General features: G+C 53.3%; 10 protein-coding genes across 10 annotated transcripts; 4 read left to right on the forward strand and 6 right to left on the reverse strand.

Annotated features, from left to right (window-relative positions):
• Window positions 1-1,645: 1,645 nt before the first annotated feature.
• Window positions 1,646-4,361, reverse strand: anxc4 (annexin ANXC4; the record flags this gene model as incomplete). Its single annotated transcript, XM_058454309.1, has 2 exons — window positions 1,646-1,936; window positions 1,995-4,361. 2 exons carry the CDS (start codon window positions 4,359-4,361, stop codon window positions 1,646-1,648), a joined length of 2,658 nt encoding a protein of 885 aa, XP_058306558.1.
• A 719-nt stretch (window positions 4,362-5,080) lies between these two features.
• On the reverse strand, window positions 5,081-6,821 carry aspE (septin; the record flags this gene model as incomplete). Its single annotated transcript, XM_058454310.1, has 2 exons — window positions 5,081-6,275; window positions 6,331-6,821. The coding sequence occupies 2 exons, from the start codon at window positions 6,819-6,821 to the stop codon at window positions 5,081-5,083; spliced, it is 1,686 nt and encodes a 561-aa protein (XP_058306559.1).
• A 2,318-nt stretch (window positions 6,822-9,139) lies between these two features.
• Window positions 9,140-10,354, reverse strand: N7498_007249 (uncharacterized protein; the record flags this gene model as incomplete). Its single annotated transcript, XM_058454311.1, has 5 exons — window positions 9,140-9,500; window positions 9,555-9,716; window positions 9,762-9,818; window positions 9,869-10,199; window positions 10,249-10,354. 5 exons carry the CDS (start codon window positions 10,352-10,354, stop codon window positions 9,140-9,142), a joined length of 1,017 nt encoding a protein of 338 aa, XP_058306560.1.
• A 1,252-nt stretch (window positions 10,355-11,606) lies between these two features.
• N7498_007250 (DOPA 4,5-dioxygenase family protein) lies at window positions 11,607-12,349 on the reverse strand (the record flags this gene model as incomplete). The annotated part of the gene is made up of 4 exons (XM_058454312.1): window positions 11,607-11,920; window positions 11,981-12,038; window positions 12,089-12,221; window positions 12,279-12,349. The coding sequence occupies 4 exons, from the start codon at window positions 12,347-12,349 to the stop codon at window positions 11,607-11,609; spliced, it is 576 nt and encodes a 191-aa protein (XP_058306561.1).
• Window positions 12,350-12,897: 548 nt separating this feature from the next.
• N7498_007251 (uncharacterized protein) lies at window positions 12,898-14,236 on the reverse strand (the record flags this gene model as incomplete). The annotated part of the gene is made up of 2 exons (XM_058454313.1): window positions 12,898-14,071; window positions 14,139-14,236. 2 exons carry the CDS (start codon window positions 14,234-14,236, stop codon window positions 12,898-12,900), a joined length of 1,272 nt encoding a protein of 423 aa, XP_058306562.1.
• A 306-nt stretch (window positions 14,237-14,542) lies between these two features.
• On the forward strand, window positions 14,543-15,536 carry N7498_007252 (uncharacterized protein; the record flags this gene model as incomplete). The annotated part of the gene is made up of 3 exons (XM_058454314.1): window positions 14,543-14,761; window positions 14,828-15,047; window positions 15,106-15,536. 3 exons carry the CDS (start codon window positions 14,543-14,545, stop codon window positions 15,534-15,536), a joined length of 870 nt encoding a protein of 289 aa, XP_058306563.1.
• Window positions 15,537-15,612: 76 nt separating this feature from the next.
• On the reverse strand, window positions 15,613-16,705 carry N7498_007253 (40S ribosomal protein uS4). The gene is made up of 5 exons (XM_058454315.1): window positions 16,656-16,705; window positions 16,560-16,597; window positions 16,482-16,500; window positions 16,308-16,406; window positions 15,613-16,251 (listed from the first exon to the last, which is right to left on the reverse strand). The coding sequence occupies exons 1-5, from the start codon at window positions 16,667-16,669 to the stop codon at window positions 15,840-15,842; spliced, it is 582 nt and encodes a 193-aa protein (XP_058306564.1). The 5' UTR covers window positions 16,670-16,705; the 3' UTR covers window positions 15,613-15,839.
• Window positions 16,706-16,912: 207 nt separating this feature from the next.
• N7498_007254 (60S ribosomal protein eL21) lies at window positions 16,913-17,673 on the forward strand (the record flags this gene model as incomplete). The annotated part of the gene is made up of 4 exons (XM_058454316.1): window positions 16,913-16,948; window positions 17,022-17,089; window positions 17,154-17,201; window positions 17,343-17,673. 4 exons carry the CDS (start codon window positions 16,913-16,915, stop codon window positions 17,671-17,673), a joined length of 483 nt encoding a protein of 160 aa, XP_058306565.1.
• Window positions 17,674-21,317: 3,644 nt separating this feature from the next.
• Window positions 21,318-21,667, forward strand: N7498_007255 (uncharacterized protein; the record flags this gene model as incomplete). Its single annotated transcript, XM_058454317.1, has 2 exons — window positions 21,318-21,331; window positions 21,463-21,667. The coding sequence occupies 2 exons, from the start codon at window positions 21,318-21,320 to the stop codon at window positions 21,665-21,667; spliced, it is 219 nt and encodes a 72-aa protein (XP_058306566.1).
• Window positions 21,668-24,149: 2,482 nt separating this feature from the next.
• On the forward strand, window positions 24,150-27,018 carry N7498_007256 (putative C2H2 zinc finger domain protein; the record flags this gene model as incomplete). The annotated part of the gene is made up of 3 exons (XM_058454318.1): window positions 24,150-24,305; window positions 24,414-26,241; window positions 26,303-27,018. 3 exons carry the CDS (start codon window positions 24,150-24,152, stop codon window positions 27,016-27,018), a joined length of 2,700 nt encoding a protein of 899 aa, XP_058306567.1.
• Window positions 27,019-27,049: the final 31 nt, after the last annotated feature.

The raw sequence follows: 27,049 nt of genomic DNA on the forward strand, positions 1-27,049 counted from the left end.
CACACGGGATGGCGCAAATAAAGATGTGGAGTCCATACAAACGAGCGTGGTGGTGTATTCAGCCAAATCGCGGTGAAGTCGCAGGTGGTCCAAGGCAGACAGCCTCGGAAGGTGCCAGGTGGGTGGTTTGTGATGGCATCATGCGACACCCCACCATAAAGCAGAGAAGCATATCGGGGCCTGCGAATCTGCAAATCTGACTATATGCGGGGAAGGACGATCACCTGGGCGATGGGTTAGGCTCCGTTCTCGTTTTCTCATCTACGTATCTCGGGTTTTCTCATCTTCTCATGTTCTCATCTATAGAGCACGATAGCATTAGGGTGCGAAGCACGACATTCATGGGAGATCGGATCTCGGGGACCTGCAGCAGACTCATGGCCTCAGCGGTGTTCAAATCAGAGACGCTCCCCTTGCAGGGAAGTTCATCCCTACCGCGTCAGCTCGTGGGAGCGGTAAGTACTAGGTACTTGACGTGTGGTCTCGTAGGTCACGGATCCGGTAAGTACAGGGTACTCCTCCACCGCAGATCCACATCTTATTAGGTCCTCCTTGCCGATCTGTTTGTGATACGTCATGAAGTCAGTCCTCTCAGTTTCCTTCAGGGGTGAACTGTGAATTGTGACCTCCGTTAGTGCTCACTCGGGCATCCATCACACCTAGCACGGGAGAAGATACTCAACGGGTCTTCGTGGGGAAGTCGCGTGCGGGGTGAGAATGTGGTGGAAATGATGTGGAAATGAATGAATGAACGATGTAACATGTTTAGTTGGCCAAGCCCGGCCCTATTCCATCTGGGCACGGAGAATAACGGTCACGGCTAAATACCCAATCACTAAATCACCGGTGATTCACGATTGCATCTATCTACTAGTGTCAGCCTGCAGGTGTCAGTATCGTGCAGGCCGATTGCCGGGGTCTCCCCCGTGGATATACTATCGCTAGACAATATCACAGGGGCACTTCAGTAGAGATGCATCTTTGAACAGAGTTCCCAAGCCACGGTAATATCGGTCCGAGCCATTTCCCGCGCATTCCCTGAAGACAGATTGCACAAACTTTGTAATCACCATGCGCTGGATGTCATTGTCTCAGTGCAGGAGCCCCTTGCCCAATGCAGCCTTCCATGTCCAGGTGCCCAGAACGTGGACAGTTGCTGCAATGTATCTGCATGTTTCTCATTGGCTGAAACTAGAACGAGAGAATTACTGCTCTCGCATGAGACAATTCAGTCATTGGACAGAATGCCGAGATCGAACCATGAGCGATTTGCGTGTCCAATTTTGGGGCTAGAAGGGGAGTTGTCGGAGGTATGGAGATGGTTCACTGAGCGGGATATCTACTGGCGAGATTTGGGTCCCGGCATTCAAGGTTTTGGCATCCCATGGTTCTGCTTCGGTTCAGGTACATTAAACTAAGCAACAATGATCAAATTACACAATGGAACCAACTACACAATACACATGAACTGTTTAGTCCAAATAATGCGAAATGCAGATTAACAACTTTTGAGCACCGCAACACATCAAATCTTGCAAATACGTACGCTACTAATACTGATGCACGCCCTAAGCCTTCCTTTCGTATATACTAAACATTACCATCTGCGCCTGTACCATCACCACCTCCACCACCCAGGCCAGACCTATGAGTTGCGCGCAAGCTCAATACAAAACTCCCCCCACTCCGTCCCCCCGCTAGACGACATAACCTCCTCCGCAATAGCCTCCTCCAACCGTTCATTATACCGTCTCCGGTACTCGGACTTCACCAGCTCAAGATGTCGGGGCTCCCAATGCAGTCGGACAAGACGCGAGATGAGCAGCTCGGAGCGCTCACGGCCGGTGCGGGATTCCCGGAGGGCTTGGTGGAGGAGGAGGGCGTCGCGCATGGGCCGGTTGATTGCGCCGTTTAGGATGTGGGCAAGGGTTTCGCCCTATTGGCGTTAATATATATAGAATGGAAGGGAAAGGGAGACGGATCGGTGTACATACCACAAGGTTACGCGACTTGGCGATCATGGCGCGGGCGAAATTCTGCCCGTAGTGGCCTTCGTAAGTGCGCATCGCCTCGCGCAGGTGAGTGTCGCTGCGCAGGACGATGATATTAATCATAGCCGTCTCGCCGCCGTCCTTGGATACGAGGGCGCGGTGCAGATCCGAGACGTCTTGGCGCACGAGTCTGGAATCCAAGGGTTCGCGCTCATCTTGTCGCCGTTCTTCAAGGGCCAGCAGGACAGCTACGCGGAACTTGTCGGCGCGCAGTTCGGCACGCATGCAACGCTCGAGGCTGTCGTTGTAGCGGGTGTCACGGAAGCAAGCCTTGATCTCGCGGATGGCGGCGTTGGAGCGACCGATGAGGGACTCGATAAGGAGTTCGCGGCGCGAGGTGCCCGCTTGGTAGTAGCAGTTGGCCCAGTATGCTTCTGATTCCCAGCGGCCAAGAGCGGTTGCGTAGCAGACTTTGCCGAAGTTGGAGTTGCCCAGTTTCAGTCGTAAATGCTTGGCGAGGTTAATGCCTTTGCCGTGCATCTTGACTTTGTTCTTGTACTCTTGACGCAGGATTAGGATCTCGTCACTAGTTAGACGGGGTAGGATTTGGATGATGGCTTTGTTGTCGATGTTGCGACTGTGGTTAAGCGCGGACTGCATCGAGGCGGCATCTGAAGCGGCGTCGTAGAACGACACACGCTTCCTGTCACTTGTTGGCGAGATCAGAACCACGGCGTCGCCACGCATAGACGAGCTCGACTCGTGGCGGTCATGACCGGACGATCGGCTGTGACGCTTATCATCCTTGCGGTCATCCCGATCCTTCTCCTTCTCTTTAGTTCTTTCCTTGCTGCTCCGATGATGAGTATCTTTTTCACTCTTCGAGCTGTGTTTCTTGCGACGGCCCGATTCGGAGTTCGAGGTACCACCATCCAACTGCTCAAAGTCGGAAATGTCGTCGTCACGCGATGGCATCATGATGGGCGACGGCATGGGAGACATCGACTGGTAGGTACCATGATAAGGCTCCAACAGAGGGCTCGCTGGTGGGTGGCCTACATGGCTCATATGAGCACCAGCGACCGCGAGGTTATTCGCCGACGACACCGAGAGACTATGGGGACGGCCGCGGCCACCACCAGGGGTGATCTCAACAACTTGAGCCTGGTGGTGAGACTGTGGCTGGACTTGCGAATGCGGTAGCGGCTGCTGCCTGTCTACGAATTGAGGCTCATTGCTATACCTGTACGGGTATACAGGCTGGTCCGAATGTTGCGACCTGGAAAACTGGTCTTGCGACTTGGAAAACTGGTCATGCGACTTGGAGAATTGCTCGTGCGGCGAAGCGTTATACGGCTGCACAGGCGTTGCCTTGGAAGTATATCGGATGTTGGGGTCGACGTGCGCATACTGGTACTGACCCGGCTGGGCATAGTTGCCTGGAAGGGGGTGGGCGGTGTCATTGGCAGAGGCAGTGCGGTAATGGGATGGAGTATATGGACTGGACGAGGCATGCGCATAGGGAGGCTGCTGATGACCTGCATATTGCGGCATCGGGAACGATGGCGCCGTCGTCGAGGGGACATCACCATACGCTGAGGCCGGAGGGAAACCCCCAGGCATAGTCGTCGGCAATCCAGCCTGCGACGTTGGAGGGACAAAGCCCGGACGCTCACATTCGGGGACAGCCGCCCAATCCGTGCCTTCTCCGGGATATGCAGGTTTGCGCAAAGCGCCAGGTTGAGGGTGTTGGGCGTTTGGCGGCTGCGCATACTGGAACCTACCAGGTCGCGCATAGCTCGGATGGCTCCCCGGCTCATCACCATAAGCCAGATGTTCATCCACATCCGAGTCCGAGTCGGAGTCCGAATGATCCCGCCGACTCGGGCGAGCAGGCGGCACAGATGTACGCTGCTGAGACCGACTGGGGTATTCACGCGGGCGCGCAACCTTCACATGATCCTCATCCTCATCCTCATGCTCGTAGCGATCATCCCGACGGCGCGACTTATCCGCACCCCGATCGCGACGCCTGGAGTCGTCCGAGTCAGAGCGAGCAGCATCGTAGCGGGCGGGGCTGCGAGGGGCACGGGAGACAAGACTGCGCGAATCCTCGGTCTCGCGGGACTCACGAGGTTCACGCAGACGAGTCTCTTTGATCAGCTTGTACTGGCGCTCGATCTCAGCCTCTTCGTCGGAGCCATAGCTTCGACTAGAAGACTTGGGAGCGATCTCAACCGCAGCAGAACGGGCGTGGGAACGCTCGCGAGGAGGCGATGGCACTCGGCTGTCGCGCGACCGGGAGCGTTCGCGGCTGCGACCAGGGGACTTGGAGCGGCTTGACCGTGGATCATTGATCTGGAGCGACATTTCATTCCAGGGTCCAGCGGTGGGGATGGTGCCGGATCTGGAAATGTGTTTACCACGTAATGTAGAGTTTTTATTTCTCGTGGAGTGGGGAGTTGGCCGCACAAAGAAGCTTGGACGAGCTGGCCGAGCTCGTTGATCGGTGCGGGGAAAGTGCAGAGCGGTTTCGAGGGCCCTTGCAGTCCTTAAGGCTGAGTCTACTTCTGAAGATAGAGTGTAGACACAAAGCCCGGACGAGCAGAAAGGAGAAAGGAGAAAAGGAGAGGAATAAAAGGGTTCAGCTCGTATTGCTCACGGCGTCTCCGAGTCTTCAAACCTGCAGCCGTGAATCTGCAGGTCACAGATGGCCCATGGAGCCGGCAGCGCTCATTGGTCTCTTCACGAGATCTTCACCCGCTCGTAGGGCAAAGGCGCCCAGGGGCTGCATTGATAATCAAACTACGGAGTACAGAGTACTTTCTACCCCTCCTGGCTGAGGCTGAGTTCCACAAAGACATAGGAAGCTTGATTGGCTTGATTACAGGTTGGAGACACTCGATAGTGCGACAGATTTTGGCAGAAGGAAAATACAAGCAGAACCTTGGAAGGAGAGACAGGAGAAGAGAAGAAGAAGAAGAAGAAGAAAAAAAGGGGGGCCAACAGACGGGGCGAAGAAGATCGGGGGTATGTGCGGAATGGCAAGCTATGCGAACAGGGGAGAAAAGATACAGAGTACTTGGCGCTTATCGCGTGCGGCGACCGTCGCGAATCGGGCCCAGGCGACCGCCGTACTGTTTGCCGTATTGCTTGGACGGCAGAGGTGCCGGCTGACCGTTACGGTTGAGGCGGTTGGTTCTCCAGCGCTCGTACCAGACCACACGACTGGCCTCGCGCAGCTCCGATCGCCATTCACTAAATACCGAGTCCTTGAGACGCACAAAGTCGCAGTGCTCCGCATCGTAGGGATCGGCGAAACCCCAGGGGAAGCGACGGCCCACGGGCTGCTCGCCGGATGCCAGAGAATGGGGATCCGGGGACAGGATTGAGAATGGCACGTGCGGGTTGGAAGGCCCGGATCGGTTGGACTTGAGGCTGGCGGGGGAAGAGGGAACGCGAGGAATAGTCTGCTTCTCCTCGGCAGCGTCAGTCTCCTTGTCCTCCTTGTCCTCCTCCTTGGTCTCGGCGGTCTCGCCAGGTGCTCTCGACTCAGCAGACTCCGTAGGTTCGCTGGCCTCAGGGGGGGTGGCCACTTCGGCAATGGACTCTTCGTCGGCGCTCTCCGATGACGTGTACTCCTCCTGGTCCTCAAGGGTCAAGATTTCCAGCGGGTCGATGTTGGCCTTCTTCAAGCTGCTCCAAACCGCCTTGCGGAGATATCCCATGTGGGCCGAGGTGATGGTGTCAGCCTTGCTGATGACGGGCACAATGGTGGTCTTGCCCAGGATGGTGCGCAGCACATGCAGGTCCAGGTTCTGGTCCAGGACTCCGACAACGGGGGAGTCGGAGGTCTTGGGGGTGCCATTGGCGGCACGCTCAGCAGCGGCGATATTCTCGTCGAGGCGCACGGGATCGAGAAGCAGGAACGTGCAGTGGATGTGAGTGTCCCTAGCACCCGGGGAACGCACCACCTTCATCTCCTCTGCGAGAGTCTCCTCGAACTTGCTCTCCAGGAAACCGGTGACACCGCGCATCTGCAGATCAACAATGTTGCGCTCCAGACCGTTTGAATCCCACAGGGTCAGGCCGACACGTTCACCATCAATCTCAGTTTCCAGATATTGCGAGGTGAATCCTTCGTAGGCAGAGGTCTGGCTCTCGAGCTCCTCAAGCTCCTCAGCGGTACGTGAGGGGTGCTTATGCGGGGGCATTTCCAGGGACTTGCGAAGAAAATTAAGGAAGCATGTCTTGCCCGAGTTACGAGCACCAACCACCAGCACGCTGTTCATAATTAGCATGCCATTTTGCTTGGGTGTATGTCAATGGGGCAGCATACTTGTATGGAGTGGGGTCCTTGCGACGGCGGACGCGACGAGGACTGTTGACAGTGCTCACGGCACTGCTGGCGTAGCTGTAGCGGCCGCGATGTGTCATGCTCTCGGTGCGAGCGTACGGGTCGATAACATCCGCCATGGGCGAACTCAGAGGGGGAGAGGCAGCAAATCCCGACTGGGGGCGAGGCAGAGGAGGCACCGCCGGGAGGTTATCCCGTTCCTCCCCTCCAAATGTCTCAAGCTGTGGGGCGGGCGAGAGGTCAGGCAGGCGGGGGGCATTCCGAGGCGCGTAAGATTCGCGCTGACGACGCAGATCGTCCTCCATTCTTTCAGCTCTGGACATCTTCTTGCGGCCGGAGACTTTTCGTTCGCCGAGAGGTTCGGTGGATTTGGAACGACGGAGGAATCCGAGGGAGGTGCGGCGCGCGTTAAGCGTTTGGCCGTTTTCTGGCAATGCATCGGAAGGCGCGCGGGGAGAGGGGGCGGTTGCCATTTTGGGTCGTAGCTTCTCTGTGCATTTCCAATCAGCCTTTGCTCTCTCTCTTTGTACTTCTTTTCTGTGCAGTTGTACGCAGACACACACCAGTACTCTGTCACCACTTACAGCAGAATACAGGAAATTCTACCAACCTAGCAGGTACCGGAGTACAAATACTTCGGTATATTATCGGGTTTCGAGGATCGATCCAAAGTTGCAGTTCCAATGCTCCGAGCACTGAAGTATACGGCGAATTCAATCCGTCGATATCGGCTCACTGGGTCGGGAATAGGCTTCACGTCCGGTCTGGGTGGTTGAAACGAAAGGAATGGCGAGAGTGGGCTAAAAAGGCGACAAGCTCGCAGCCAGTGTGAGATGTCGGCGCTCCGCTGCACGTCGCTACTGGAGGACGGAGACAGGGGAAGAAGAGTTGAGGGGCCAGAATTGAAACTCGGGGCTAAACAAAGTTTCTCGCCCTTTTTTTTTGGCGGTACTTTTTTTTTTTCTGGAGAGATAGGGTGAAATTGAGAAATGGCCTGCTCACAGCGTCCAGCTACCGCGGCGCATGGAGAGTAGAAGAGAATGAAGAAAAAAAAGGAGAGAAGGTGGGAGGGAGAAAGGATGGGACGGCGAGAGGTTAAGATGCGGAGAACTCTTAGTATTATCAATACGGGTTTCTAGCTTTACTTCTTATTTTCTTTTGGTTTATTGGAGAGACTCGGGTTGCTAGTTGATCATTGGATTGAGAGGTGCAGATACTTTGCACTACCTGCATGGATATCACCTTGGCAAAATTTGTCGTTGTCCAACCCTTTCAATTGTTAGGAAAGCGTAGACGCAGACACAGAAAGATTCAGGGGTAAAATGAGCGAGTCCAGAGCCGGAGGAAGGCTCCCCACTCGGAGCTTGCTGGATGGCTGGAGCGTGGTTCGTTCCACGCTGGCGGGCGGCTAAGACCAGACCGGGTAGTCCTGGCGTCGATGAACTAGTCCTGGTGTTGATGAACCGGGACCTGGCCACTGGTAGCATGAGCTAGCTGGATTTGCCCATTCACTCCCATAAAGCTTTCAGCTGAACGTGCGTAGGGACCATGTGGATGAAAATGAAAAGCACGAGGCCTCTGACTTGGCACGTGCGTGACGGGGGCCGTTGGTCTCCACTCGCTGAGATCTACGCGTGTTGTGTTCTCTTTTGGTTTTTTTGTGTCAAAGTGACTAGTCTACTCCGTGTTTGGTGTTAATATGATCCCAATGTCTAGGACCCATCAGAGTTTCAAATGTCAAGTAAAGTTACCCTACCCTAGGCTTAGGTATGTAGCTATGTAGCACAGCCGGGACCTGGCGGATCAGATACTGTGCCAAACGTGCCCAACGGCACTGAACAGCCGATAAGAACAATGGAGACGCGCCGTAATCTGGGTTCACCGGTCGCTCAGCTCGCCATGGCCCCGAAATTGGGCCTCATTTTACCTCAACCTGCCAGGAGCTGACTGATGCCCACGATCTTCTTCCTGCAGTAGCAGCAAGCTCCTAGAGCCCAAGATTGACCTTGCCTGCAATAGCTAGAAATCCAACGAGCCTCAGCACTCCGTAGATCCATCTGGCTGCGAAATGATCATCATACAACCCCTATGATTACTTGACGGTACTGTACATCCAGGGACTCGAAGCTACTGACTAAGCCCCATAGCACCACTCAGTCCCCAAGTCTAAAACACCGACCACTGAATAAGTTAATATCAAAAGGCGACACGTAGCCACCCAGATTTCCCCAACCACGCGAGCTTGCGATCCCAGCGAAACGTGGGGCACTGCAACCCCGGAACGTCGCGCTCTGGGACGCGTCCAGGGGGTAAAGGAGAGCTATTGAACCACCAACCACGGATTCCTCCCGCGCAGTTCCGCGAGGTACAACCAAACAATCTCTTAGTGCCCCACCACTGGCCGAACACACGGAAACCAGAACTCGAGAATGCATTTCGCGTCGCGCACGTTCCAGCGGCACAGATGAGTGGACACCGAGTGGGGCCTCGCGTCCATGGCCCTCTTGCCTCATTTCCTACCTGAGTAGGAGCGGGAAGATTTTAGCGGTAGCGTAGTAACGTGGTAGGGTTAGGCTTCTTTTGCGGAACTCAAGCTACGGTCGCACCGGGATCTTGGAAGGTTCTGGACTGGTTTTTGGCCGTTGCCCCGGACTTTATTTTCTACGCTACGGACTGGCCACTAAAGGGGTCCTAAGGGAGCGATATCTCCATTGGTGGGTATTTTACTTCCTTTCTAGGTGCTATACAGTACTATACTACCTAATAAACCCTGACGCGCAATATCAACGCATTAAGACAAAGCCGGTTTCTCTTTTTCCGCCCATGTCTTAAACGGCAATACCGCACAAGGCGTAGACGGGCAGGTATGCTTGCGGTTCAAAGACTTGAACTTGGGCCCGTTCGGCCCCCCAACGTATTTCGCCTCTCCAAAGATAGACGGCTCATGTGGCGGCTGGTCGTCTCCCCATTTCCCATTGAAGTTCAGCCAGGAGAGGGGGTAATGATCCCCGCCGGCTTCAAAGGTCGCCGTTGACGGGTCGTAGGTGTATGCGTAGGCGTTGAGGACTGGGTCCCATAGGACCCCGCGATTTGTGTAGTCCAGCAGGAAGCCGGTGGGGAAGCTGATGCCTGGGATTGTATGGTCGTGTTTTCTGGAGAGTTAGAGTTAGTGAGTAAGTGTTCGCTTGATGAGGGGATATGATTACCCTGCAATGGCGTAGTTGGCATGGGTTCCATTGCCCGAGTACGAGTATGGCCTTTTGCCCTGCTTCTCCAGTGCGTTGTAGGTAAAGGCTTGGCCGCTGGCGTGCTGGCTGAACCATATTGATTGCGGGGTGCTGTTGGAGAACCGGATCATGTTGTGTTCCCTGGCATGGGTCAGTTGGGTCAATCAATTGGGTTGGTTTCCCTACCAGTCGCCCACATGATCTCCGAATTCCATGCCCAGGACGATGTCGCCCTTGTTGTATCTGGATGTATCAGTAAATTTATCATCCTGCAAAGCAGCAGACTTGCTTACGCGTAGAAGTAAAAATAGAACGCATCAACCTTCTCACCACCGTGATCAACTACAACGATAGCGCATCCAGTCCCATTGCCCGTCCGACCGTCGCTATCAGGCGTGATGCCACGGAACCAAGCGGGTTCGGGGGTCGCAGCGATGCCTTCATGGGATGTGAGGTACACACTAGTGTTGCCCATGCTATTGAGCTGATCGAGGTTGTTGAGAGTCAAAGGTGATGGGGCACCTTCAACTGCAGTCCAGTTTACCGCGGGGATTGTATGATCCAGTTGTGCTTGGAGATCGCTAGGTCGGTAAGGGTCCTGGCTGTGCAGCCAGCCCAGAGGGGCTTTCCATAGTTAGGAGTGAAGTGAGTATTCAAAATAGTAAGTTCTTACCGTAGTCGTACACATATTTTGGGATAGTAGCTGTGGCGCTGACTAGATGGATCATAGGTTGAACAGCCAGCGGGGCCAGCGCCACCAGATTCGATTCCAAACGCATATCGATAAATGTATGAGTGCTATGTCGTCAACCACAAAAGCGGTCGAAACTTCTTCAGGAACGGAGGGCTCAAGAGATCGTGTCCCACTCGAGGTTTTATCTATATAGCGATCAGCAAGACCCCGTCACAAGATGCAGCAAAGCAGCTCACCCAAGACCGAGGGCCTCCAGAGAGAAACCCCTGGAAAGTAACGAAATGACCGATAAATAAGATGGCGAGTACAGGTACGATCTGGACTGGCGTTCCTTTAATGTCACATTGCTTTTTCGCCTGCCCCGGTTGATGTAATGCGGCCAAGGGGCCATCACACGGCCTCGACGCAGCCAAGTCTCCGAGAGAATTGCAGAGTCTCCGCTTCAGCATCGGGGAGACCGAGCGCACACGAGGGAGGATTCCCAGGCGGGGGCAACATGGGCAGGTGGCCTCTAGGGATGCATTGGAATGTTCTGATTCATACTTAGTGCTGCGCCACAGATCGACAGGTCCAGGAACATCTAGCGGTATGAGAGCTTCCGATTTGACGGCCATATGAGTCTAACTTTATGTAGTTGAATAAGCTGCAGGGCCCGTTCGCAGGTGTTGATATATCTGACGGGGGTCATCTGATAAGATGACCATCATCAGATCCTCGGAGAGAGGGCGGGTAATTCCGATACCTGGACCCTTAACATAAGGTTTAGTCATTTGAGCCCTAGGCCATCCACGAACTCTATCTCGTGGAGCTAACCCGCAGCAGTTTGGGATGAGAGGCGAAGAATATCCGTCTAGCCTTGTAGGTGGGATCTTTATCGCGAATGATCTCCCGACGGGGCCCGTTTTTTAGAGTCTGCCAGAAATGTAACTTCCAGGGTAATATCAACCTCTTATTCCAGGCTGGATGATATTTCTGGGAAATCTCGGTGCAAAATTGGTTGGATGTATGTACGACTCATTGTCGTGAGCGCAGCGGTTGACAGAGCGAGTTCTTCTTTCGTGAAGCAATTCTGCATGTATTTCCACACTTAATATGGAAATACAGAAATTCTGTTTCCTTTTCATTCGTGCTGCAAGGAGTATTTTTTTTTTTCAATTAGTGCCATGACATAGAGCAGGCCGGTATAGCATCAGCCCTGCCAACACTCGAACCCAACAGGTTCACAAAACATGTAACACAAGTTCATGACCAGTTTCATCATAATTATTTAGTATCACATATCATATGTATTCGTCTGTATACTCCTCTAGAACAAATACCCCAGATCCCCTACCCCTCTACAATCTTCCATCCTTCGCCTTCTCCGCCTCCTCTTCCTTCCTCTTCTCCGCCTCCTTCATCAACTTGAAAATCCTCAAATCCAACGGAATCCGATCCCCCAGCCACGTCGCACGCTGCGTATGATTACGCTCTTCCTCCGACTCGTCATGCGTATTGGGATGGATCAAAGCGCTCAGGGGGCCACGATGAATAACCAGCCACGGGACAAAAGCCCCGAACTGTGCCGGTGTGAAGAGGTTGACTTCAAACATGGCCACCGGGTGCGGGCCAATGGGTTTATCGAAGAAAGTGTAGATGCGTAGTTCGGGAACTGGCCATGTTAGATTTCCACCGGTCAAGAAGATACTAGGGTATGGGATTAATTGCTTACATTCACGACGAATACGCTCCCACAATGCCCGGGCATATGCGACTTGGTCTGGGTTGTTCTATTCGGGTATCAGCCTCGTGCTGATCATTCAGGTGTGGTTTTTTGAACCTGGAAGTGGTAGATGTGGATGTCGAATCCGCCGTGTCCCCCTTTGGTCAATGGGTCTGGAAACTCCTCGTAGGCTTTGCTGAGGATGCCGTGCTGAGGGTTCTTGAATGACTTGCCGTCCTCGTTTCTCTCTCTGGTTGGCGGTTTAGTGTTCGCCGTGATCTTTGAATGTTGTTTGACTGGGACTCACTCGGGTAGCGGCTCCAGGTTCTCATATCCCTCCAATGGCGATGGGTACGAAAATGCGAATTGATCCGTCATTGTGAATGCTGATAATGTACTCGGGTATGGTATGGGCTCTGGTGTGTGATTTGAGGGGCTGAGCGATCGATAATGAGCTCGGATAAGGCGCTCCAGGTGATAATATATTTGCTGGAGAAGACCCCACAATTCGAGGGGTGATCGGTCTTATCAAGCGGCAACACAACCTCAAATCCTTAGAAGGCGAAATTTCAGCTAGGTGATTACAAGGAAAGATGATCTCTAAGCATTGGCAATTGCTCCGACGATGACTGATGTTGTCCTTTCGGATATGCGTGAGGCCCAATTCCGCATTCTGACAAAGACGCGGAACACGGCGGGGCCCATTCTTGGCTTTCGGCGACTCTAGAAACACCTTCAATTATACTGCACAACCATGGGGGCTTCAACCCTCGGAACCTGAGAGAAAATAGTCTGTATGTAGGTATACGCTCACTTGTGTATTTGTACTATCATAACGTGCAGACTCCGCGATACTGCGCCGTGCCAAATACAATGCATCCTGGTATCTAAATACTGCCTCTAAAACGCCATATCCAAGACCAAAGCTACTTCCAAGCAGCCTGAACATCAATGTGGCCTTCGTCGTCCATGACTTTGCCACGATCCCACTCTCGGCCCTCGCCCTTTTTCGACCATTTCACATCATCGGGGTTGCGCTCACCGTCCAGCCCGGTGAAGGCGGCGTTGCTCTTCCACCGATCAATGGTCGCATCGTTCATGCCAGCTGCACGCAGTCGTTCTTCTCCCTTTTTTCTCCATTTGGCACGGTCGCGCATCGCTTCGAGGGCCATGTCCCAATCGTCGTCTTCGGTCATGAGACCTGCAACGGGGCGGCGAGATCGCTTATCCGCGTTGTATGTGTCTTCGTCGGGTTGCACGTCCAGCGTAGGATCGTAATCCGCCGCAAAATGAGCGTCGATGGTACTTGCACTGGGTTTGTAGGCGCCCCGACCTCGCGAGCGAATATGCGCCGAGCCTGGGCCATCTTGAGGAGGAAGAGGGCCGACGAGGTCTTCCAGAGGATCCGACTCGTCGTCCGATCTATCGCGGTGTAGGGTCGTTGTAGTGGAAGATGATTTGTATTCGGACCGGTTGACTGCATCTCGAGATGAATGGCTTTCACGATTCGTCGCCTCGGCCCTTTCAGACCGTCGATCCCTATGGGTTCTGCGTGATAGTGATGAATGCGTGCCAGACGGGGACTTGGATCGACGAGAACGCCGCTCGCCGCGGTGGCGTTCAGAACTGCGATCCCGGCGGGGAGAACGACTGCGAGACCTCGAGTGTGATCGCTCCCGGCCCTGTCGCTCTGTCCGAGATGACTCGTGCTTGTGACGGTCTCGCCGTCGGTCTGAACGGTCACAGTCTCTGCGTTCCTCTCTCACTCTGTCACCATCGTCCCTCCGCCGATGCCGCCGAGAGCGGTCTCTGTCTCTAGATGTAGAACGACTCCGGTGTCGTCTCCGGTGTGCATTATGTCGGTCATCACGGTCCTCCTTGTGGCGTCTGTCGGCGTGTCGTGTACTGCTAGGGCGATCTTGTCTTCGGGAAGTTTGCGACGCGGAAGTTGAGTCGCCTTTGGCCTCGTTTTTCAGCTGGTGCATTCGTTCTCGGGCTTCTCTCTCCTCCTTCCGCTTCAGCGCTGTATTGTGATTGTCCGTTTCCTTGATTAGGTGCCGCAGAAACCGGGTATTGGGCTTCGGAGCGTTGCCTGTGGGCCTGCGAACGAGCCGAGTTAGCATGGCCGCTTTAGGAGGTTGATTCCGATATTTAGGAAAGCACACACTTGCGAGGCATGTAGGCTGACAGGCCCTCAGCCGAGTACTTCTGAGAAGTTTCCCGGGCCTCTTTGGCAAGGACCTGCGCAACGTAGTCGTCGTCCATGATGTTGCCGAGGCAAGACGTCGAATCGCAGGCTGCGGTGTTGATCCGAACCGACCAGACCAACTAGATGCAAAGAGCAGCGAATTAAATATCACTATCCCATCATCACGCAAACACTGGAAGTAAAGGAAGGTGTGGCGCCGAGAAGGTCGAGCTGCGCCTGCCGAAATCGAGGCTCTCACCGCCTTGCTATCTGTTATCGCGAGTTGCTTGTTTATGTTCTCGCGATTGTTTGCATGCGGGACTCTCAAACACCCTCACTTTGATTCCTTCAGGTGTAAATTATCGTCATCCATGTCATTTAAAATGGCGAACGATGCTTCTGAAACCCTAGGGGCACTCCAACAGCTCGAAGCAGAGCAGGGTGACCTGAAAAAACAGCTGGCGATTATTCGCATCAGTGAACCCATTTCCGACGTTGTCGATGCCAACTTCTCTCCCTCGAAGCGAGGCTCCGACGTCTCCTTATCCAACCTGAATGACCCGACACCAGCCTCTCTCGAGGCGGATCTCACGCATTACAAGGTTCGTTTGCTAGAATCTGACCATGCCTGTACCGAGTCGCAAATGCTAACACGGTTTACTATCCAGGAACTTTTTTCTAAGCTACGATTCTCCTACGTCGAGCAGGTAACGAAAGAGAAATTCTTGCGAGCGATCGTGGGTGACCCGCCGCTCGTGGTAGGACACAATGAGAATGTGGAGTTGGAGACGCAGCTGGCGGAAGTGAAAGCAGAGCTCAAGGCAAGCAAGGAAGAAGCGCGTCTTATGATCGAGGAGATGGAGAAAATGGGCCGAGATCTGGCGAGCCGTGAGTCTTCATGCGGGAGAGGTATACCCGTGCTGGCTAATGAGGTATGACACGGCAGGCTACAAGAATGTCGAGGTACAAATGGAACAGCTATCGACTCTCCCTGACGCTATCGAGAACCTCGAGTCCACCATTGCAGGGCTCCGCGCGAAACAGGTCGCCAATATGGACTCTTCGGACCCACGGTCGTCTCAGAATCTTCCTCTCCCTGCGACATTGAGCCTGTTGGCTGAGCGAGAGGTGGAATTGGCTGCGCTGAACAGGCAGATTGCTGCTGTGCAGAACATGTTGCCTCGTAAGACTCGAGAAGCCGAGGCGATTGAGAGGGAGTGTACGGTGCTTGAGCGACGCAGGGTTGAAGCAATTGCACAGGCCCGCGAGGCGCAACGGAAGAAGCTGGAAGGGGAGAGCGACGGTCTCGAGGAGATGGGCCGATGGTACCGAGGTGCAGAAGAGACATTGAAGGAGATGGTGGGCGTAGAGGGATGAAAGACCTTGTGGCACGTGGGCTTGACAACGATTACACGATAAAGGAATCTGGGGAATTGGGGATCGGCGTTTTTATGATTGAAGATCTACTGTACATATGGAAACCAGTAATGGCTCAGCTGCGATGGGAAGAATAAGAATTCGGGTTCCGAATTGAAGCCGTCTGGCTGTTTGTGATTCATTCAATTTGCATGATCATACATGATGTGGATATGCTATAGTCATCATGAACATCCCAGAACATTTGAGGTGTCCAAAAGCGAAACCCAACCGTACTCCCGTTTTTCTTTTTTAAGAGATGATTTACTCCTCATCCTCCTCGGCCTCCTCACCGTCACCACCAGCGGCGGCAGCGGCCTTCTTGCGGCGAACACGGCCAGGGCGGCCGCCACCGAAGGGCGAGGTCAGGGCGAAGTCAATGTGCTTCTGGGAGTCCAGACGGACCATGTAGGAGGGCACGTTGACGATCTGCTTGCCGACACGGATGTGACGCTGCTTGATCAGGACACGGGCGTGGTGGATGGACTTGGCGAGGCCAAGCTTGTAGACGCAGGTCTGGAGACGGCGCTCAAGGAAATCCTCGACCTTCAGGGCAAGAACGTAATCGAGCTTCATGCGGGACTCGTCGAGGACACCGATGCGCACAAGACGGCGAATCAGGGCGTTACCCTCGAACAGACGCTTGGGGTCCTTCTCATCGAGAGTGAGGAGCTCACTGCGACCGTTAGTTTCACGATTTCTCCAATGACCGGGGTTTGTTCCTTCACGTACCGAGCAGCACGACGAATCTTGGAGAGGGTAAGCTGGACACGCCACACCTCACGCTTGTTGCGCAGGCCGTACTCGCCGACAACCTTAAGTTCCGAGTCACTAGAAAAGTGGTTAGAGTGGAACACACGACATAACCAGAAGCACGCTTCTGATTAGTGGCCGGAGAGTACTAACAGACGGGCCGACTCGAAAGCTGCAATGGAATTAGCCTCAAAATTCACCAAGATGCGATTTTTTGAAGGTTGTACTCACGGCGACGGGGGACCTTGTAGGTCTTGGAGTAGACACGACTGTACAGAGAAAGCGGTTAGATGAATGCGATAGGCGCATTGTAGACATAATACTCACGGGGCGGGGGCCATGGCTGCTGGTTGTCCTGGTTGTCGCGGGAGTTGTCGAATAAGCACTTCGAGTGAAATTCACAGAAGGAAAGAGTTGAGGCGGGCTTAGCGACAAACTAGTCCCGAAAAGGTAAGCCTTGTGGTTGAGCCCTAGTCACGTGAAGCGAGACACACCGTCGAATCTCCGGGCCGCCGCTTCACCTTTGACGAAGGTAGCCCGTTGTCGACAATTTTCACCACAACACCAACCACAACACCGCCGCCATGCCTCACTCGTACGGTCTGCGCGCTGGCACTCGGGTACGTCTACGAATCCGATATTCGATACTTTTGGCACATTTGGAGGACTATGGTATACTAACTGCGTCGACAGTATGCCTTCAGCCGCAACTTCAAGGAACATGGCATGATCCGCATGTCCACCTACCTCAAGACCTTCCGGTACGACTTTACGAAAACCGATATCGAGATTGATATATAGAACGAGATCTGACCGATTTTTTAGTGTTGGTGACATTGTCGATGTCAAGGTCAACGGTGCCGTCCAGAAGGGGTCAGTACAATCCGAATTTTCTTTTTCTTCGCTCGCCCAGCAACACACTCGAAAATATCGCCTTCCCCTGCGAAATTCCCCTTTGAACACAATCCACAATTTGCGATGAGAAGGAACATGAAAAATTGACTGTCAGAACAGTATGCCCCACAAGGTCTACCACGGCAAGACCGGCGTTGTCTACAACGTCACCAAGTCCTCCGTCGGTGTCCTCCTGTACAAGCGTGTCGACAACCGCTACATCGAGAAGCGCATCAACGTCCGCATCGAGCACGTCCAGCACTCCCGCTCCCGTGAGGAGTTCATCAACCGTGTTAAGGAGAACGCCATCAAGAAGCGTGAGGCCAAGGAGAAGGGTATCCACGTCCACCTGAAGCGCCAGGCTGTTGGCCCCCGTGAGGGTCACCTCGTCAAGGCCGCCGGCAATGCTCCCGAGACCGTTGTCCCCATCGCCTACGACACCCACATCTAAGCGACTCGCAAGGAATTGGGTCTGGGTTCGGTGCGCGTGGTTGTTTGGTGTTCTTTTATCTGGGTTACTCTCCGTTTTTACACCTGACCGGGTGGAATGGATTTTGGCTGCATGAGACGACACGTGAAGGGTCTCCGATGCCCGGCACATCTCTCGCCTGTGCATAGATTCCCCTGAATGAAACAAAATCAAAAATTTCTGAATTCACAAGTCATTTTCCACTTGTACGAGGAGACCTTGAAGCGGTCTGTCTAGAGTCCACGGGTGTCTAGGTACTGCCTTACCGCTTTGATTTCGCATGAGCCGCCCCCAAGCGAGCGATGTCCGTAGTGAAAACAGGCGCTGCCGTATTTAGGCCACCCTGTCGACTTATTGGGTGTACATCTGGATAGCTACAGTCTAGAAACGAACGATAGCGCCTCTTTTCCAGGGAGACGACGATTCAATGTTCTCGAGCGGCCTTGTAAACGGCCTGAAGGGTCTGGCCCTTCGAACGTCCAATTACTCTCTGCGAGAGCTTCGGACGACGTGAGCATATTCAGCCCATGTAAGAGTCTAGACTTCAACTCCTTCGAATTTATGTTGTAGGAATGCTCAGGTCAATTGAGGGTGATCCTCGCAAGGTCTGGCCCTCATCGGCCACAGCTTCTCCGCAGTGCACTGAAACGAACACCCAAGACCCATGCGAGTCTAGATTTCAGATCACCCCAGGGGCCAGCAAACTTGCAACAGTTCGACCGACTTTACAAACTATACGTATGACCTCATGCCTCGGGCTTCACAGGCGCAGCAAGGCAAGAAGGAGAAAAGGAAGGTCTAGAGCTCCATAGTGTAGCCCCACTCTAGTATGTACCCTTGTATCATCCAACTGCTTCTCGCGAGCTTTGTCCTGATCTCACACTGCAGGTCCCCCTGTTAAACAGCCCGTACAGCCCAGGCGCTCGATGCAAGGTCCGCCTCGGGAATAATTTCGCTGTAGAGAATAAACCCTTCAGCCGAACAACCATCGCTGACTGCGCCACACTAAACATTCTCGGTATCATACGTCAATGCGATGGACAATTTCGCCCGCTAAGAGGCAAGCACACCCGTCTGACCCAGGTAAATCACCAGGGGCCTGAGCATCCCCTCCACACACTTCTCACTCATTCTCTATCCGGGAAAGATGGCAGCACGACGGTAATAATAACCCTATGTACATACATGTATTATGTCCGAACCTTCGCCAAGTGAACAAATTACAAACAAATTCGGACACAAGGCTGACAGAGACTTGACAAAAAAAACCCCTGTGGGTAAATGCCATGGTGGCCGTGTGATCTACGGATCCGCAACGGGGTACATGGCGGCGTAGGTACAATGTAACGGGTAACAGAATCTTACAATAAGGCAAAAGCTAAGGGAAATGGCACAAGGTATGGCCAAGCTCCCGCTTTCTCACGACTAGTGAAGGGTTCGCCACTGGGAAGAAGCACCAGACTAGGCTTCTAGTGCGACGAGGCTTCTCTGCGCACGTCCGGGGACCTGCGTCTGCCCGATACCCTTGATGACGCGGACGGGGATCGTGCTCTCGGGTTTGTTACGTGGTCAATACATACAAGTCTCCGAGATGCATTTCGTTGTAACCGGTTTCGGAGGAACGGTATGCGCTCTGCTCGGGTCGGATCCTTGGTCAGGCGTATTGAGCGGTTGTATATTATCGACGGATGTGGTGATCAGCATATCCGTCCTTGAGTTCTTAGGCCATAGCCTTGTGGAGACCGATATAATTTTTATTTTATTTTCCGAGTCTAATTTCTCGGCGTTTCAGGAACGTTATGCTGTCGGTGCTCCAGCACTGTTCTGTTCGGTTGCGCCCAGTTGGACGAAGATATACATGCTAGGGCTTGGCGCGAGCGATGCGCCTTTTTTTGTGAGTGGGCGAGACGTCCGAGTCGCGAGTCCGGAATATCCACTATTGTTGAGCTAATGATGATCAATGTTATTCGGTCCTACCGACAAATACGAGACCTTTGTTTGTCCAAGCCCTCCGTATGTCTAACCCTTATAAGAAAAACCCGCAGTCGGCCCGCTCGGGGATGCCGTGCCACACCTCACAGCCACATCCAGGACAAACGCCTCATATCGGAGCCGTAATTTGAACGTTTCTGTCACCCCGGCAGAATCTAGGCAACCACTAGGGCCAAGGGCCGTCTCGAACCCTCAGGACTCGAGTCTGGCCCGGGTCGATCGCTGATCACCACCACTGCCGTATCCACTCCCCAAGTCCCGCGCCAGCTGGATGGTAGCGCGCGGTCCCTGCCCGCTAGCTCAAGGAAGTCGACGTGGAACGTCGTGATACGGCTATGGCCAAGATTCGGCAATGACGGTCTGGTTCCGTGCATGTTCTTTGTTTCATCTTGTCTTAGGTGGGTGCGAGAGATGTGTACATGAATGAGGGCATTCTCAGTTAAGGGTCGAGACGGAAGGGGTACAGTAGGCTTCGCCACATTTTACCCTGGAGTCATGCCCAGGTGCAATTTGGTTAAAGTAAACCCTGGTAGCTATTCATCTCTTCGTTCCATAGCCCAAGACTCCAGGCAAGGTTGGGAAGGTTTAGGGTGACGAGGGAGACGTGTACATGACTCGGGGACGATGAGGATCCTCGACACCGCCACAGCTTTCTCGGAACGGGGATTTACGATCGAAAGAAGCGTTACTGGAATGTAAGATTAGCGGTATTGGACTCGGTTCATAGTGGTATTGGCACTTTCCGCTGTATGGGCGCGTATTACCCCCACCCGGCTCGCCTTTTTAGAGATCTAGAGCGGTGGACCACACCGACTTTCTTGTATTCCCATGTTCCGTGTGATCGGATCCGCTAGTCCGAGGACAAACTCGCATCCTTCCGAGAAGATCAAAATGCATGAAATGTGGTGACATCCCGGGATCTCCTTGTCTGGAGACCATGTCCCTATTTCCACAGGAACGAAGCTTACGAATCTACTATGACCAGTGTTTGGGACAGCCACTTCTGCAGGAGGTCATCTTGGGCATGATTTCTACCCTACTGTTTAAATGAAAAATTTCCTGATGGTACTCCGATTCTCAGGCAATTGTGCAGGATCGCTCGAGCTTGGGACCCCAGAAAAAATCCTTCTCGAGATAATAAGAATAAAATGGTTCAGCCTTGAATGTCATCGCGTTTTAGCCAATGACGGTGTGCGAGTGGGGTCTTGGTGGATTCCCTTGGCAGCATCGGTTGTTCCTGGCTATCCACTCGGAGTCGACGCGAAGTACTGAATGACTCGACAATATTTTTTTTGAAGGTATAATGTTTCCCCCGGGTTGAGAGAGGGTGCAAACCCGGGTGTTGGTCGCAAGCAGCGATTTTCTGGACAGCTTGAGCCTCGCCTAGCATAAAATGAATCGATTCACCAGAGGGAATTGTAGTTTATCACCCATCACCGCGTCGTCATTTGGCCCCGTCCTATACGGCCTAGCTGTCACCAAGAGTCGTGATTGTCAATCGTAACCATCAGTCCACGCTGTTACTTCAATTACGAGTCCGCTAGAGATACTGGTTTTACATATTCCATTATTATCCTTGAAGACCACCCAAATCTCGCCGTATCCCAAGTCACTACATCCTAGGACCCATTAACATGAGTCCCGCACGGTAAGTTCCGTTCTGCACAGACTCTGCAGTTAGCGTACAGCAACGTGCAGCATGTGCATTACAACCTCCTATCCAGTTTCTCCCTATTTCATCCTCAGAGCCCAGCCATATACTGATTCGCGATCGAACAGGAACCCCGACCTGAGCCAAGTTGGTGCATGGGCCTCCACCTCTAAAGGTGGCCCACCCTCGACCCTCACCTTCGGCAGTTCCACTTCTGCCTCGTCTTTCGGTTCAGGCGGCAAGTCTACCAAGGGTAGCTCCTCAATGCTCGACGAATATATCAAGTCCCCCGCTAGCTCACAGCCGTGGTCGCCTTTAAAGATCGGCCGCTAGGGCATCGCCACCGTCATCGTCATACTCAGCGACATCATGAGCCACATGGGAAAATACAAGGAATGGGTGGGTAAAAGGGCGTTCCGTTTCAGAATTCTCGGTCTTGGGCGGTGGGTTATGGGTTATGGGTCATGGGGATCACTGGGTTTAGGACGGGCTTGGTGTTTGCAGCGAGGCTCATTCGGCGGTGGGGCAGGATGGCCAATTTGGGGGCTGCCTCTATTGATTTCCCCTTCATGATCCACCCTTTATTATTTTATTTTATTTTATTTTGGGGTTGAGAAAGTTTAAAGAAATTTTCATAGATGAAAACAATTAGGTTTCCTATTGGTCTTTGCTCCGGTGAAAATCTGGTTCGTTTCCCTTCGCAGCTGACTGCAGCATGCAACTTCCGGGTATTTTACGCCATTCAGGCACTCCCTAATCATTCACGAGGAAAAACTTCCCTTGATATCCGACGAGGTCTGATTGTTGGGTCTTCATTTCCTTTGTTAGGCTCCCGTTGTGTTTGTTGTATGTCTCCTAACCACGGTACTCAGCACGGCTCGAGCCGGGAGTTGTGGGTCTATCTCAGATTGACTTTTGCGACGTCAGTTTTCTTTTTCTCCTTCAAGCCTCAACAAAAGCAACTACACAAGCCAAGAACAGGAAGTTGACCCATACGCGTAAGGCTGACGAGTCCCTGATTCTCAGGGTTAGTCAGGGTCAGTGCCCCGCAACGAGCCCAGCTGGTGTCTTTGCGTTCCGGAGCACTACCGTCTTAGCCTTCCCAAGGGAAATGAAAGTGGGTATCTTAATACATAAGGATCGCCGATAGAGGTAGATCACGAGATGAATGATCAATCTTTCCCTGTCAGCCGCCATTCTGGAGGTGATTGGCCAATGTCGATCGCCATTAACCGAGGGAGGCCGTTGCGTCGTAGTGGCGACAAGCGAGCTTAACAGCCAACTCAATTCACTCGCGCAGCTGAAGACTGGGTGATTTCTCTAAGCCGATCCGTTGATCTCCGTCATTTGCACCCCTGCCCGCATCCTGGTTGATCAGGCGGAAGCAGATTCTTTTCCTCTCGGGCAGCGATCAACAACGCCCTAAGAGAGGATATTGTGGGGCACAGATGACATCGCTCATCCTTTGATCGCCTCGTTTTCAACCCTCAGATCCCCTCCAGGCCTCATGACGGGAACGTGTTCCCGAATCCCCCACTTTTTACGCCCGATCAACCTCCCTACTACATTGGTCTTCGGAGAGGTATGCCGACTTGCATATCTGCAATTTGCCCGGAAGTATCTAATCCTCTTTTTGGACCCGATGAAATTTGCTTCGTGGGGCACTCGAGGGGACTGTGCTCGAAAGCACTCGTCAAAAGCTCCCAACCTCTCAGATGGAGGATCCGCCAAGGTAACTGCACCTGCACCTGCAGCGAATCAGCTCTGCTCACGGCGAATAATTGGCTCCTGGTGGACCGTTCCCTCTTGATCGCGGGCGTGTCGATATCCACGAAGGGGCGATCAGTCTACCATACAGTAGCTTTTTCAGTGTACCTTGCAGTGGGGATTTGCCTACTGGCCTGTGACCTGCAACGTTCCCATCGAGTTTCTTAACGACGCCAATCACGACCCGGTGATTACACACCAGTGTTATCACCGCACTTCTCTTGCTCGTCTCACCGTGACTGGCGAGGTGATTTAGTAGAATCAGAACTTAAACGGGACCGCTGGAATCCGAAATACCCTGCCGGAGAAAAGGAAACCGAGCCCCAGCTGACACGTATTCCGGCCCGATTGCTGCTCTCGCAATAGGGTTTTCTGGCCACAGGTTGCACGACGTAGTCACAGTCGAGATCGCAATCGCCATGTGTGCGGGTGAAACACGGCAATAGTCATGCAGACCAGTCAATAAACAATAAACGGTGGTGTTCATCGTGGTCTATGATGTACATCAATTACGTTAAGTCGATCCGGCTCCTGTCGGTGTGTTTCCCGTTGGGCGCTGATCCCGCGCGGCTCTGCTCGTATGTACTTCGGGGCGGAGTAAGGCCTTCCCCCTCATGAGGCTGTGTCCTGCTCGACACCTCATACCTGGGAGCCCTTATATTCCGGCCCATAAAGGCCACGGATGTGAGCCAGGAAAACCTGGTGGTTGGTTTCTTCTTTTCTGTTTCACACTGCTCGTCGCTGGACCGCATGGTTAAAAAAGCGCCTCCCGTCCTGAGGATCCGTTGGGGCCCCAGCTCATTTCTGTTGATTTGTGGATATTGCGAATTTCTCCCGGGTTTTGAGCTAGTCGAGCTAGGATATTGTCCCTACCCCCCTCACATTCCTCCATGTATATAAAGCTGTCTGCCCCGGCACACCGAGTCCAACCACCGGTCTCTTTTTTTTCTTCGCCCCTCCTAAATACTTTTTACTCCTCCACCATTCTTGACTGGTTTTGTCGGACCGGTCCCCGGTCCTTACAGTTACTTGAACCTTCCCCGCCATCATGGATTCATTCCACAGTGGCATGTACCCACCCGATGAGGAGCAGGATGGCGTTATGGTAGATTCTTGCCTCTCACAAGAAACCGTGAGAGGAAGTTCCTTTGAAATGTCTCAGCAAGATATGCCTCAAGGCATGGGTTGTACTGGACACTACCCAGTGAGTCGCATCATCTGGCTTCCACGGCGTCACATCCCCGCCTCACTTTTCAATGATCCTCTCATACGAAAGTATTTCACAGAATGGATAGCTAACCTTCTCTCGTAGGAATCATACGAGACCGCGTCCGACCACTATGATCCGAGCAACCCTGCCTACACTGTCACAACGGAGACCAGCTGGACGGGCATGGATCCGTTCGGCTCCGGCTCTCTACCTTACGAAGAGCTGACACTGTCAGGTCCTCCTGTTTCACAGGAGGTGGAGCTGCGTGGAATTACCGGCGGCTCCGAAATTGATCTTGACCCATTTCTTAATGAAATGGAGACGGAGTTGTCCCCCACTTCACCTTTCCGTGGCCGGAATATCGAGACAAGTGCTATGATGGGGTTGACTGGCGATGATACTCAGCCAAGTGTCTCGCGTCAGCCAAGACCGGTGGATGGCCTAGTACAGTCTCTTGGGCGTGTTGCTGATTTCTCCCGCAATATTCAATCAAACATTGAATGCACTCCGAATCAGCTGCGCCAGGCGATACTAAGCCTGACCCATCTCACCGATCATGCGAATGTTCTTCTTCGGAAGCATGATACTTCCTTGATCGCACCGGAGCCTCCTCGTTCAGCGCCGTCATCTACAGAGTCTATAACCGTTACCAGATACAAATGCTGGGATTGCAACAGTTTTGACACTGGTAACAGAGGTAGCTTCACCCGTCACGTTGATAGCATGCATTACCCAAAATGCAAGTTCTTCTGCCCCGTATGTGGGGCTGAGAAATCCAGAAGAGACCACGCCAGAGACCATGTGTCGATTGTCCACGGAAGACAGGCCACCAATGAGGAACTCGATGCCAACAAAATCGATAATGCTTGTCCAGTTCAATGCCCCATCTGTCGTGTTACCCTCAACTCGTGGCGAGAATTTCAAAATTGCTACTGTGCCCACTGTTCCTATGACGTTCCCCCAAAGCCCACGACTGCATCTCGACGTGGAAGCGCCGACCGAGGGGACGGAGGAAGAGGGGATGAGTTCAGGAACAGCCAGCCTGTGGAGGGTACTGGCATGAGAAACCATGCGCCAGCTCAATCACAAAGTGGGTTGCTAAGGGGTACCACCGATCGGGGTGTCTATCCTCCTTCCTTCTCGGGGGCGAGTGGACTAACGAACCAGATTCCACGGCCCCAGGCTTTACCTCGTCTGCCGACGAATGCCCGGGTTACAGATAACACCGGCACGGCCCTGTTACCAGCCAATGTGCCACGCTCCCCTCAAACCACGAGACGCTCTATACCAGGTGATGGTATCTATCGAATCGATCGGAATTACCGACTTGGTGGTCCAAATCGGTTTACACCGGACCAAAGAGCACGAACACCCAGGGGAGAGCCCGACCCAGGCTGCACACGATGTCTGCACCGCTTCAGCAGCTGTCAACACCCACAGTGCCTCCGTCAAACCGAATCAAGTGAATCTTGCCATGCATGCCCGCATCGTCCCAGGATTTTGGCCAGCATTGGACTGTACCCTAGGCCACAGCTAACTGGCCCACCCCATAACAATGAGACAATCGATCCGTCTCTACTTGCCCCAGGATACCAGCCACAGCCGGCTACTGGCCAAAACACACAAGAGCAGCTTCCATCCTGGAATCGGCAATTCAGAGATCAATTACAAGGGTGGCGCTTCAATAATGGCATGGGATCGAATTTCACAGGCACGCGAAGGCGCCACCCCAGGAACAACCGCAGAGTTCTGGCGGTGACGAGTATTGACGAGCCTATTTTCAGCGAGCAAGAGGTGGCACTACCATCGGTTCTTGACCTCAAGGCAGCCCAGCAGCATGGCGCACTACTCAAAATGCTGCCCATGATGAACCCGTTGAAGACATGGTTCTCCAAGCCGCTAAAAGACCTTAGCTCAGTATCCCTGAGTGGTAAGCACCTCCACATCTCCACAAAGAGAGATAACAAAAACCAGTATACTGACAAACACAGGCCTTGACTTCATTACCCAGTTCAACAAGCCTCCCAGCGCAAGTCCCCAGGCCAACCCTAGTTGCCAGTGCAAGTGTGCCTGTCGGGCCAGAGCACGAGCGCAGCTAGCTTCGGGCGGGCAAGTCGAGATGAAGTTCAAGCTGCACCCCGAGTATCGCGGAACCAGTCATCTCCGCAGCCGAGTGGAGGTCATGCTGAAGCTTTTAAAGCTGCGCTCATCTGCGGCCCAGTCCAAGTCGAAGAGAGAGGAAGCCAAAGCGGCGATGGCACGGGCTTTCGAGCCGGTTTTGGTCGATCGCCCCTATGATGAGTCTGATGTTTCGGATGAATCTGATACCGAGTCGGTATTTGATGAAGACGAAGATGATGCATGGTCCAGTTCTTCTTCTTGCCCGGATCTTACGTCCCTTGTTCCCGCCGAGCCGGGATCGTCTGACTGTCCGGATATTTCATCTGATGACTCGCTGCTCCCTCTTGACGGCAATGAATATGAAGGGGAAGGTGATGACAGTATCCTGATTCAATTTGATTTCGATCTGCAATCGGCCCTTTCCAAGCTGTCCAAATGGACGGGTGGGTCTTCTCGTGATATCGCTTCTGATATGTGCATCTCCGATCCAGGCCGTGTCTTTGAATACCTCACCGCATACATTTTGTATGTGATCATGTCATTGGCCCGCTCGCGAGACTGTGGTAATCCGCGTTTGGGCAATTAAACAACGCCTTTGCACGTCGACATTCATGAGC

The sequence above is a fragment of the Penicillium cinerascens genome (genome assembly GCF_028974065.1).
Source record: "Penicillium cinerascens strain IBT 15544 chromosome Unknown contig_9_segment0_segment0, whole genome shotgun sequence".
In the NCBI taxonomy this organism is placed as follows: Eukaryota; Fungi; Ascomycota; class Eurotiomycetes; order Eurotiales; family Aspergillaceae; genus Penicillium; species Penicillium cinerascens.